Here is a 12,691-nt window from a genome sequence, read left to right as displayed (position 1 = left end):
ACTTTATGACTACCCTTCAATGTACACAGACTCAATCTAGTGTAAGAGGAAAATTACTAATGGCATTATGGTCAAATGAGGTAGAATAAATCAAATATTATTGTCACTGTCAGATTATAATCACTATGATAACCTTCTATGTAAATCTGATTTCCTACTTCCTTTTTTCTTGTTAAACATTCTTGGAAACTGAAGACCTATTTTTATAAGTCTCCAAGGTTTAATAAAAACACATTTCTACAACTGGGTCATTAATATATTTACATTTTAACATTACATGCTAAAAATAACCTCCCTCTGACTCATTATAGGGATGCTAATAACACACTCCTATGATGAATCATGATGGGGTTCATATTTAATTATCCTATCATTTGTTTTTGCAGTCTACGGAATTGCTCTTTCTTTTCTTTTAAGCCAAATTTCTAGGCTGATGACTTTAGAGTTTCATAATGGAAATAGTTTAAAACATGGGAATTTGCTTGCTCAAGTTATTTCATAGGCTTTAAATGGTAAACTATGAAAACAACTGACCTCACTGGACAGAGTCCCTTGTAGACTTTCACAAGGGGTAAAGGGCACACACATGCTTTGGTAATCCTCGTCTAAAAAGTGCTAAGTGCCTGCTTTTGACAGGTTGGCAATGTGTTTCTCTAAGTGCTATTCAGGTACCAAAAGGTAATTTAACATCCCAACGTCAATCACAACAAGCTACTGAGCAACATGCATGCAGCACACCACAGGGCTCTGATGTTATCAAGATAAAGAGACATTCTATTAATCATAACACAACTGGAGGCAAAATGATCAATTTACACAAACTGAAGAACCAAAGCAATTCAGTTACGATGACTGGCTGTACTAACAGGAAAAATCCTTATGTCCAAGAAAACTAGGTTATCTTGCTGGGTTCCACCAGAGGAAGCAGCATGATGAAATGGCATTGGGTCTGGAATCCAGTATAAAACTCAAATTTCTTGAGAAGCAAACTATCCGCTCTCAAAAAGGCAGCATTTAGCAGTTGCTGCCAAAAGTTTGGGAGATGTCTACTGAAGACTCTGGTTGCAAGGTGGCTTTTAGCATGTTTTTTGAAAACGGTGTTTAAGTATCTTGAAAATCTCCTTCTCCATGTTTCCTAAGCTCCTATTCCAGGCATAGGCAAACTCGGCCCTCCAGAAGTTTCAAGACTACAATTCCCATCATCCCTGACTAGTGGTCCTGTTAGCTAGGGATGATGGGAGTTGTAGTCCCAAGACATCTGGAGGGCCGAGTTTGCCTATGCCTGACATCTGTAATGCATAGGTATAATAACTTATTTTAACTGCCACTTAGGTAGTCCTTATCTTCCAAGAATATGAAAATGTAAATATTCTTGGCAGATTCATATCACAACATCCTTAAAGAACCTGCACTGGTTGCCCATTTTCTACGGAGCCCAAATTAAGGCACACAAATACCTAAATGACTTGGACCCCGGATGAAGCACCTCTTTCCATATCAACCCTGATAGGGTACTACTGTCCTGTGTGGCTTGATGATATATATGCTTTGTAGGATTCCCCAAGTTGTGGAATGCCCTCCTGTTCCTTGGTGCATTTTGTAACATAGTTGTAAAGTTTTGGGTGTCAGATCAAGGCTTTGGGTGAGTGGAAGTTTCCCCATCTGCTGTTTTTAGATGTTTCACATACAATTATCTACAAATGTATTCCATGCTTTATCCTCCTATCAATTTAGTACCGCTTGAAAATCTCAAAGTTGATGGCTTTATGCGGAATAATTATTTAAAAAGGAAACAACTACTCCGTTCTTTGTTGTTTCATTATTTCTAACTTTATTGTATAGGTCTTCCTTCTAATCACAGGAGCACCTATGAGGATAGGCTGAGTAGAAAGGTCCTCTCAGCGCTTCCAGGGGTACTTACTCTGTTCCCTGCTATCCTCTGTTGAAGTAACCTTCCAGATATCTCTCTGGATTCACATGCCTTAGGGAAGAGATACTGTTGGATTGTACGCCCATATAATATAGAAGACATATCCACTCAAAATGATCAGGGTGGTGAAAACAAGCTCAGCAGCACAGATTCACCTTTTCAGTTGACTGTGGAGTCCATTACCACTTTGCATTCATCCTCTAAACGCTGTAAAAATGTATCCTAGAATTAGGTTTTATTGCATTTTAACACCCATCCTAATCATTTCTGGGAGTCTTTCTGCCAGTGTGATGAAATGGTTTGAGGGCAGGGTGGGATCTACACACATAAAAATAAAAAGTTGTGAAAATGCTTTTTTTTTGGGGGGGGGAGGAGTTATGAAAAATAAATTGAAATTTCCATAGCTCACTGTTGCCATCTAGTGTCACATTTGTATATTGCACTTTACAACACATTTAAAATGTTTTATTTGCAGCTGTGTAGCTGAGTCCTAAGACTAGGACCCTGGGGACAGGAGTTCAGATCCTCATTCATCCATGAAGCTTATTGGGTGACCAGTCACTGTCTCTCAAACTAACCTACCTCACAGGGTTCTTTATGAGGATGAAATGGGAAGGGGGAGAACCATGTACACCACCTTCAGCTCCTTGAAGGAAAGGAAAAAGTTTCTACAATGACATTGAAGATGCATTCCTATGCACATGAGGTCTACTTCCAAGTAAACACACATAAGAAAATAAAATAAAAAATACACAGCCCATCAGAAACTCTACAACAAATATTTCAAAACAAAAATGCATTTTTCCCCTGTTTTGAAAATAAAGCATTAAATATATTTTCATATTTAGATAACATTAATAAGCAGTTTGTTCCACAACAGCTGTTCAAGTGACAAAACATCCCTTTAATCTACAAATAACAAGAGTGTATCAACATCACGGGGGGGGGGGGGGGAGAGGGAAATACAAGGCTACTCCCTTCTCCCCGCCACACACAAAAAATAATTAGAAATTTGATTAAAGTAAAGATGAAGGAATTGCAATGTTTCATCTTTCTTTCTTTTAGGCTAACCCATTAAAAGTTCCTACGCTTAACATAAGTACTATTCAGACAAGTGTTAACAGGATAATATCATATTATAAAGACAAGAAGAACTGCTCCTAAGGTTGGAGTTTAGAAGTGGAGGATTAGCTGCTCCAAACATCATGAGATGCTATCAAGCAGCACCTCTGACAGCTTTGAGTCAATGGATAAAGAATTCAGGTAGAAACTAAAAAACAACAACACACACACACTCGGAAGTTGAACAACAGAGTTTCTATTAATAGAATAGCTATAAAAATCATGTAAGAGAATAAGTTATTATCTTCCATTAGGTGGGGAATGATGCCTTTCCCCACTAATATTTTAAGAAATAGCAATGTGATGGAGAATCCATTTTTCAAAACAACATTAGTCTGGAAGACGTAAACATAGCCCAACAAGTCCTCCTTGCTCCCCTTTCTTGATAAACACTTGCTGCAAACTGAAAGCAAATAGCAGGGTTTGGGCAGGATGGGAAGAATAAGGGCCAGGTTATTTTTTTACAGATGTATATGCTAATAGTCAGCCCCTTAAATTCAGAACTGATTACATAATCTCAGTACGCTGGTTTAAAATTCAACAGCTCAGCACCTAGTCAAACATCTGGCCATTGTGCAGCAATGGTCCCCATTCACATTTTGAAATTTTGGAAAGGATCAGAGTTTTACTCTTTCAATGTGTGTGTGAAAACAGATCTCAGTTAAATCGTGTCCTCCCTAAAAGAGGGCACGTGTTGCAGTGAGACCTGGAAACTGACACCCTGTGTTGTGGGTGGGTACAATTGGTCAGCCACAACACCCGATTGGTAGGTCCCTCGATGTTGGGTTCAATCTGGCCAATGGGGCACAGTCCAAACGGATCGAGAGACCTATATATACCCATGCACGTGACCCAGAGCTTCCTCTTTCGGTGCATGCATTCGGAACAAGCTAGCAGCGTGAGAGATTACCTTCTCACGGTGCATGCATTCGGAACAAGCTAGCAGCCAAGAGAGATTACCTTCGACGAATCGTCCTGGTAATTTCTTTCCGTTATCCTTTCTTTCCCTTTAATTCCTTCTAATTGTTTTCTTCCCCTCCTTGGTTAATTATTCCCTTCCCTTCCTTTCCCTTCCCCCTAGAGGGGCTTCTGCCCCACGGGGCTTCTGCCCCCTGAGCGCTCCCGGTCTTTGGAGCTTGCCGCTGCCCGCTTAATTTTCCCTTTGGGCTCTTTGCGCAGTGGCATTTTTGTTCTCGGTTCTGGCTGTGGCTGCAGCTTTGGGGCTTTGAATTTACTGGGCGATTTGTGCGTTTTGTTGTCTGGGCTGTTCTGTCCAGCCGATCGCTTTGGGCATCTTTGAGAGTTCCCTCTCTGAGTGATTCGCTAATTTTCCATTACCGTTCTGCTTGGGAATTTCCTAGGACTGGGAACTCTCTCCCCGCCCCCCCGTTAGCCTGATTGCCATTTTATCCTTTTCGATTTGGGGGAGGTTTTAGCCCCAGCTAATTTGGCGGGAGTGCCATCTTGTCTTGGCGGGAGCGCCATCTTGTTTTGGCGGGAGTGCCATGTTGATCCCAGGGTGCTTTTATTATTGTGTGTACATTTCAGTACCCCCCCCCCCCGTTTAGTAAAGAAGGGATTGGGGTGTCTATTAAGAGGAATCCAAGTCCTGCCCTCCCTTCTAAAAGGGTGATTAGAGGCCCGTCTCAGTCACTGCATTCAGCGCCTGCCCCAGCGGTTCCTCAGCATACGCTGGATTGCTTGGGTGCAACCATGGCTGATATTGGTTCAGACCCTGCGGCCATGTTAAGGTTTAATACGAAGCTTGAGTCTTTGGCTCAGCAATTTGGGAGGCAGTCTGATTCTCAGCCCGGCCCCTCCACGTCTTCCACTGTTTTTGAGGCTCATGGTCCTTTAGATGTGAGCGAAGGGAGCGAGGCTTACGACCCTTCTGGTGCCTTGCTCTCCCAATTTCAGCCTTCCAGGATCCCAGTCCCAGCTAGCCCCAGGGGTCGTCCTAGGATTATGGGTACCATGATGCAGTGGGCCTTCCAGTCTGGACTGCCTCGTTCGCAGTTGGCACCCCCGGGGCCTGGGAGTTAAGGGCCTCAGCTTGCACAGTGGGGGGGGGGGGGATCTTCTTCCCAGCCAAGCTCCTCACATGTTTTTAGTTCTGTGCAGGTTTGGTTGGCTCCTTTGAGGGAGGCGCTCAACATCCAGTCTTTGGAGAAGGATCTCTTGGTGTCTAGAGTCCCTTCATCTGGTGGCAAGCAGCAGAGGAGTTGTCGCTCCAAACGCAGGGCCAAGAGGTGCAGAGATGGCAATTCCTCCTCTTCTACTGGTACATCAGACCTCCGATGACGATTCAGACGTGGCTCTGGGTCTGTATTGGGGTCACGGTGAGGGGGCTTCAGGCCTTCCCAGGTGGGCATGACAGCGTAGAGCCAACACGCACAGGGCCAGGTACGACCTTCTTCTGGAATGCATTGATGGCGAACCGGTCAAAGACGTTAAAGTTTCGACCAATGCTGTCAGGGATATTATCCCAGGTGCGCATTTGCCATCCAGGATGTGAAACAGGATACTCAACAGTCGCTATGTGGATATTTTCTAAGTCCTTTCCCATAATGAATGCCCAGACAATGATAAGCAGGTTGCATCGGAAAGGGCAAGGCCAGCTCCCTTAAAGTGGAGAGAACCTTTGAGAAGTGGCTTGATGCTTTTCTAGTATTTGCTGGGGTTATTTCTGCAGCTTAACCCAAGAGAAGTTTGCACCTGTGGATTTATCAATCTTTGGTGCGTAAGACCTTTGCATTGGCCGGTGAGGCGGCAGCTATAAGCTATGATGAGAGTTTTCGACGTCTGGCCACCAGGATCCCTTCTGCTCGATGGGATCGTAAAGATCTTGATGTGTGAACTACTTATGTCTCTCCAAATTTTGAGAGTAAGTCCACTGAGCAGCCAAAATCCAAGCAAGATGCTAAGAAGCCAGGGAAGTGTCTTATTTGTTGGGAATACAGTAAGGGGTCCTGCCAGGGAGCCCCTCCTCAAGCAGCCCGAGAAGTTAAGTGAGGTCTTATTGACCCTAGCACGTACTCCCGTTAAGTTGCCCGCCTTGAAGGCCTGGCTTAATAGATACCCTGACCCGGTAGCTGCCTCTTATTTGTGGCTTGGATTTTCTGAGGGTTTTTGTATCCCAGTGGCGTTCCCGCCAAGGGCTTCAAAAGTTGAAAATCAGAAATCTGTCAGAGAAATGCCTGAGGTTGCAAGGAATTGCTGGATTAACATATTGAATTGGAATACAAAAGAGGGAGGTTTGAGGAGGTCCGAGAAACAAGTAAATGTAAAAGAAGTGATGAAAAGATGGAATTGTTTTTAACTGTTTTTTCTTTTTTGTATTCTGTATTTTTCCTTTTTATTGTTAATTTTCTTATTAATGTGATTTTTCTTCTTTTGAAATTTTAATAAATATTATTTTTTTAAAAAAAGAGAAATGCCTGAGGTTGCAAGGCATAAGATCAGGAAGGAATTGGCACTGGGTAGGATTGCTGGTCCTTTTGGCAGTCTCCCTTACCCTGATTTGCACCTTTCCCCTTTGGGTGTGGTGCCTAAAAAGGCCCCAGTTGAATTTCGCTTAATTTACAATTTATCTTACCCTCAGAGTTCATCAGTAAATGATGCTATCCCTCCTGAGTTGTGTTCTGTTGACTGAGAACATTCCTGCGTGCTAGACGAAGAACTGTGGGGTCCAATGCCAGGACCTCCTGATTTCATGCCTGGAAGACTCAATCATCTGTGTATGTTGGCAGGGTTATAAGACTCATGGGACATACGACCATGAATGGTGAAATGTGATCACATGACATGAGATATGCTAGCTACATTACTAAGGAAATGACTTAGCCTGCTCCCGGATGAGCACTATGTTGGTGGGATGCAAATATAATACACAATAACAATATATAAATGTTATATAAATGGGATGCAAATATCTCGTTGTGTGGAGAAAGCAGCAGGATTATCAGGCACCATGGGACACCTGCAGCAGCATTCATTTCAGGTGTCAGGGTTGGGGCGGGGGAAAACAGACTCCTGTCCCTCACTTTGATCAAGGGGTAGGAGAGACTCAGAAAATGGGTAGCTTATGCAAGAGTCACACACCTTATTACAACCCATTCCTATATGTGTTTATGCAGAAGCAAGACTGGTGGAGGTCAGCCGGAGGACTTACTCATTTGCAGTTGGTCATAAGACTGTGAATGCATTTTTTTTTCTTGGAGGAAAAAGTAGGAGAAGCTGTCGCCGCACCTGCCCTCCATCAGTCCATCTGGTCCTCTGCAGCAGTGGTGGCTATCTTTGCCAGAGGCACGGGCATTTTCTCCCGCAGCAGCTGTTCACAAAGCGGCTATTGCCAGAGCAAATGGAAAACAGCTTCTTGCAATTACAGCTGCACCTTCCGAGGATCAGAATAGGATTCTTGCAGCAGCTTCTCTTACTCTTCTTTCCTGGCCAGTGTATGAGATGGATAACAGTAAAGAGGCTAGGTTATGATCCTATGCATAGCTACATGGGAGTAAGCTCTAATGCATGGGTAGGCAAACTAAGGTTCGGGGGCCGGATCTGGCCCAATCGCCTTCTAAATCTGGCCCATGGACGATCCGGGAATCAGCGTGTTTTTACATGAGTAGAATGCGTCCTTTTATTTAAAATGCATCTCTGGGTTTTTGTGAGGCATAGGAATTTGTTCGTGTTTTCCCCCCAAAATATAGTCCGGCCCCCCACAAGGTTTGAGGGACAGTGGACCAGCCCCTTGCTGAAAAAGTTTGCTGACCCCTGCTCTAATGCACTCAGAAGGGCTTACTTCCTGGTAAACTTGCATAGGATCTGACTAGAAACCTCTCATTTATGTGTCAAAATGCTGGCTTTACTGCAGCCCTCTAGTGATAATATAATCCAGTAACCTGCAGAAACACCTGCCATTCATGACAGCATTTGAAGAATTTAGAGGAAGTATAGCCATATCTCTGATTTTTATTACTGAATGATGAACCCAAGTTTCATCCCCACGGTAATCAAAATCAAACAAGCTAAGCGAAAAACAAACATAGCCCCCAAGTGGTTACAAAAACAAATAATGGCTTAAGTAGAGAAATTACAGAAGCACCATTAATATAAAACACAAATTTATTCCTTTGTTCAGGAAAAAAGAAAACCCACTGCTATGAGCTAAACAAATTAGCCACTGCACTGGGTTGTACAGAAATCATAATGTAATTATGAATGCTGAATTTGTCAGCGAACAAAACAGGGCAGCTTCTCCAATCCAAATACTTTGCATCTGATCTCCTGTGTGCCCTGATTGTCCTGTTCATTACAATCAAGGGCGGAGAACTGCATGCTTTAACCACCATATTGAATAGGGCCTTTTATGCATGGAACCTGCACTTGGTAAAGATGGCTGGATGAAGCCTTCTAAGCCAGCCTTCTCCAACCTAGTTAACTCCCTATACCAATCCACAAGAGCCTTGCAATAAAATAGACATTGCTGTTATTAATGAGCCACATGTGACACCAAAGCAAGAAGCTTCTGAGCATATTCAGAGTGCCTTACCAAAAGTAAAAAGAGTCATTTAGTTTCCTGCATGGTATAGGGGAAGGAAGCTGCTGGGCATACACAGAAGCTTGTACTCAGAGTAGAGCCACTGGCATTAAAAGACAGGATAGCTCAATTGGGTAGAGCGTGGTGCTGATAATGCCAAGGTTGCAGGTTTGATCCCTGTAAGGGACAGCTGCATTTTCCTGCATTGCAGGGGGTTGGACCAGATGATCCTCAGGGTCTCTATGATTCTATGACATAAGTAACTCAGGGGCATTAATTTCAGTGGGTGTTCTCTGAGCATACATTAGTTGGACACAATGCAGAATGCCTTGCACCCACCGACCAAAAGGAGAAATACAGTCATGAAATTGCATGCAGCTCAAGGGAAAAGCAGCTCTGAGCATAACTTACTGCACCTGCACAGCTTTTGCTACCAAACTATTGGTATATCAACACAATTCCAGGATTTTATTTTATTTTTTGTAAGAAGTGCAGTGGATGTTGAAAGGGGAGGGAGAATACCTAGATCACCTTGCGGAGAAAAATGTAGCAATGGAGTTGCTTGCATGGTACAAGAGAATGAAGCCTCTGGGCATACACTGAGTGCAATATAACTAGCTGAGCTTGCACAGTCTGTTCTTCTGGACTACAGGTATTTCAGTAAATTTGCAGGGGAGGGGAAGCAATGTGTGTTGAAAGTGGAAGGAGCAAAGATTCAAGTTAGCCACAATGGACATGCCCGCTTTGTGTAGAGGTCAATGATTTAAAAGCAGCTCTTGCTGTCTGCACGGTGTGCAGTTGCGTGTGAAGACCCCCAAGACCTCCCAAAGACAGACACAGTTGACACCAATATTAGTTTAAGGTTATTGGCATAATTTTGGCCACAACTTTATTGATTGCAGAATGTGAGTGCTTTACTTAGGCATTGGTTCGACTAGCTGCACCTACACCTCCAGCAGGGCAGCACTGACAACTGGACATTGGCAGAAGTCAGTAAGGGTAAACATACTGGGGAAGCACTGGTCCTAAAACAGATGCAACCTCACCCCAAAACGCTCCTAGGTGCTCTGGCATGACCCTAACCCTTGGAAGGGGGTTGGACAAAAGCAATGGTGAGCACCTGGATTCCTTTAACGGAATACCCTATCGCACATTGGCAGGGGCAGGTGTGACAACCTCCCCTCCACCACACCTTGAACCAATGCCTAACTGCCAAACCCTACAAAGTTGTGATGATTTGCTACGTGGCAGGTGAAACCCAAGTAGCACCAGCCAATCCGCCAAATGGGAAAATTCCTACCAGGTCCCTGCCCCCAAAAGCAGATGACCCATGATGGCGTAGCAAGGTCATAGCAAGACCCTAAATATAGGGAGGGTGGGCGGGTGATCTGATGGACGAGGTGCTAAGAGGAAGCTCGATGCAACGTGCAGTGGCATAAATAGGTCCCCCGGTTGCAAATTCTCTCAACCCCATTGGCCAGAATTACCCCAGCAACCGAGGGACCCAAACGATCCCACCCACACAAACAGTGAGGTCGGTCTTAGTGATCTCACCACAACACGTGCCCTCCGTGATGAGGACACAATTTATAGACACTTGCAAAGTGCTTTTGTTGTTGTTTAGTCGTTTAGTCGTGTCCGACTCTTCGCGACCCCATGGACCAGAACACGCCAGGCACTCCTGTCTTCTACTGCCTCCCGCAGTGCTTTAGGAGAACCCTAAACTAAGGATACCAGATTTTTTTCAATGAATCAGGGGACACTTTTCAACTTCAATAGATTTTGTATGGGGACTGATTTGTAAATCCGGGGACTGTCCCCGGGAAATGGGGACTTCTGGTAACCTTACCCTAAACCACAGCAGTTCAATGGCTACAGTAATTCACAGCATATGAAAAAGTACCAGCTTCCTGTCCTCCTCACTTTCAGCAATGAGACCACACATACACACACACACACACACACACACACACACAAAAACACGGATGCTCATTTATAGTAACAGCTTACCCAAAAGGTTTTTTATTGAAGCTTAGAATGTGCAAAACCTGAAGGAGAAGCTATGAAAACTTTTCAGGGAACATCCTAGCAGCTGATACAGAAAACAGAACATGAGCTTAGCATAAACTCTTCTCTGTTTGAAACCTTGCATAAGCTATGGTTTTCTGGCACAAAAATGTGGTCTTTTAATAATTCTTGGCTCCTCTAGAAAGGCTCTCATATCCTACTGTGAGAGGTGCCAACAAAAGAATCTGGAGTGACAGATAAAGTACTTTGCATACGGGTTCTCAAAGAACTTTAAACGTAGAGGAACAGAGCCAAGAGGTCAAGTGACTTTCAGAAGCGACACTGCAGGCAGGCAAGACACACAGGCATTCGCCACATGGAGAGATATGAGCAGAAAGCAAGCTCCTAACATAATAACACATGTCCACCCTTTCAAAATATTTATTTTCCAAGACAAATCTGGTTCTTAAAATTACTTTAGCTGGATCATGTAAAAATTAAGTAAAAAAGTACTTTACCGAAATTGTGCCTCGTTGATTTCAATGGAACAGAATAAAGCATTAGGTCAACTTCCCCAATGAAATCAACGGCGTCTGTTATGCTTTAACTTTAGCTTGATTGTTCCCATTAGTATTCAAATGTGCACCAATGTCGACCAAGACATCTTTTTAGTACCTAGAGCCAGCCAAACTGCATGCACAGAAAACCCAACATATTGAAGAGTTCCCTCATTTATTGCAATATCAGGTACGGATCTACATATGCACCCCAATGTACACGTCAGGGCACATGAGAAATACCTTAGAGCTTTGGCTTGGCAGCACAATGTTTTCTGCCATAAAATCTAAAGCAAGGTCCAGTCAATCCAAAAGTTTAACACTGAAATTTGGAAATGAAATAAAGCACCAGGGAAACAGAGACAACCATGCAAGCACAAACTCCCTTTGGTATTTATTCTGCCATTGACTGACTGTAGACTCCTTCCATCTTTAAATTTATCTCCCTTACCTATTAAGCCCAGGATATGTGTCAAAACGTATAGCTGTTTATCAATGTAGCTCTCCATGGAATAGAACAAAACTACTCTAACTTCCCCAGATTTATGGCTTTCAGTACAAAAATTCTAACTTGGCCTAGATAACAGTTAAAAAAAGGAGAAAGTCCAGATATTATCATTCCATTCAAAGAAAAACAAATTGTTCCAGCAAATTATTTCACACCTAAGAATTTCCCACTCAAACCTATAGCAAAAAGTAAGGAAAACATATGCCATTTGCATTTCATACATTCAAATGCAAATAAATGTATGAAAACTCACCATTTTGAGTGAATAGCATACTAATTTTCAGTTCCCTTAAGGCAAGGAAGAAAAACGAAGACTTCAAACCAATGTCTCAGTGACAAAATAATGCAAGTGGATTAAAGAAATAAAATATTTTTCAGAATATATTTTGCGCCTTAAAGGTACTCAAGCAAGTAACAGGTAGAACTCATGTGTATAACACAAAATGTAATAATAGCACCATGGTTTATTTGAAATTTGTCTCTGTTGCTTACTTGTTCTTTGACTGATGCCAGAATGGCAGATGTGGTCTCTGTTTCAGATCCATCTCCGTTAGATGTATTCAGGACAGGGCTAAGGGAACTTGTCTTGTCAGAAGACGATGGCTGGTCTGGAACAGGCATAGCTCCTGTAACACAGAAGCAAGGCATAATTACACATCTAGTTTTATCAAGAATTCAAAATGCATAGAAATAGATGACCTGGTTTCAAGAAAGGAATGTCTAAAGTTTCTTCTTTTTTTGGTTGATGGCCAAAATTGTTTTCTTTCATGGAACTTCCCCTTGTATTTTTCACACACACCTTTTCTGTTTTCATGTATGGTGACTCTAAGATTTCCTTTTGCAACATGCACAATACCAAAGGGGACACATGTTGCCAAATACTTTGATTGGCCTCTATGTGCTCCATGAGGTATTAAAAAAAAAAAAAAATCCTTCGAAGAGTTCAGGGCAAAGTACATAGGGAAGTCACCCTACTTTATTCTCACAACCTTGTAAAACAGGTTAGTCTGAGAGACAGAGGCTACCCA

The 12,691-nt window shown here is 42.9% G+C and overlaps 1 protein-coding gene across 1 annotated transcript in view; it reads right to left on the bottom strand.

Moving 5' to 3' along the window:
- The window catches only part of LOC308482032 (catenin delta-2-like), a 241,044-nt gene that overhangs the window by 163,059 nt on the left and 65,294 nt on the right, over nt 1-12,691 (bottom strand). Inside the window, exon 2 of the mRNA XM_081015020.1 lies at nt 12,156-12,289. Within this exon, the coding sequence (XP_080871146.1) occupies nt 12,156-12,289 (134 nt within the window). The remainder of the gene's footprint in view (nt 1-12,155; nt 12,290-12,691) is intronic.

This window comes from Podarcis pityusensis (genome assembly GCF_964106645.2).
Source record: "Podarcis pityusensis genome assembly, chromosome: 7".
Classification (NCBI taxonomy): Eukaryota; Metazoa; Chordata; class Lepidosauria; order Squamata; family Lacertidae; genus Podarcis; species Podarcis pityusensis.
The sequence above is the reverse complement of the archived record's forward strand: the minus strand, read 5'-3'. Positions and strand labels throughout refer to the sequence as shown.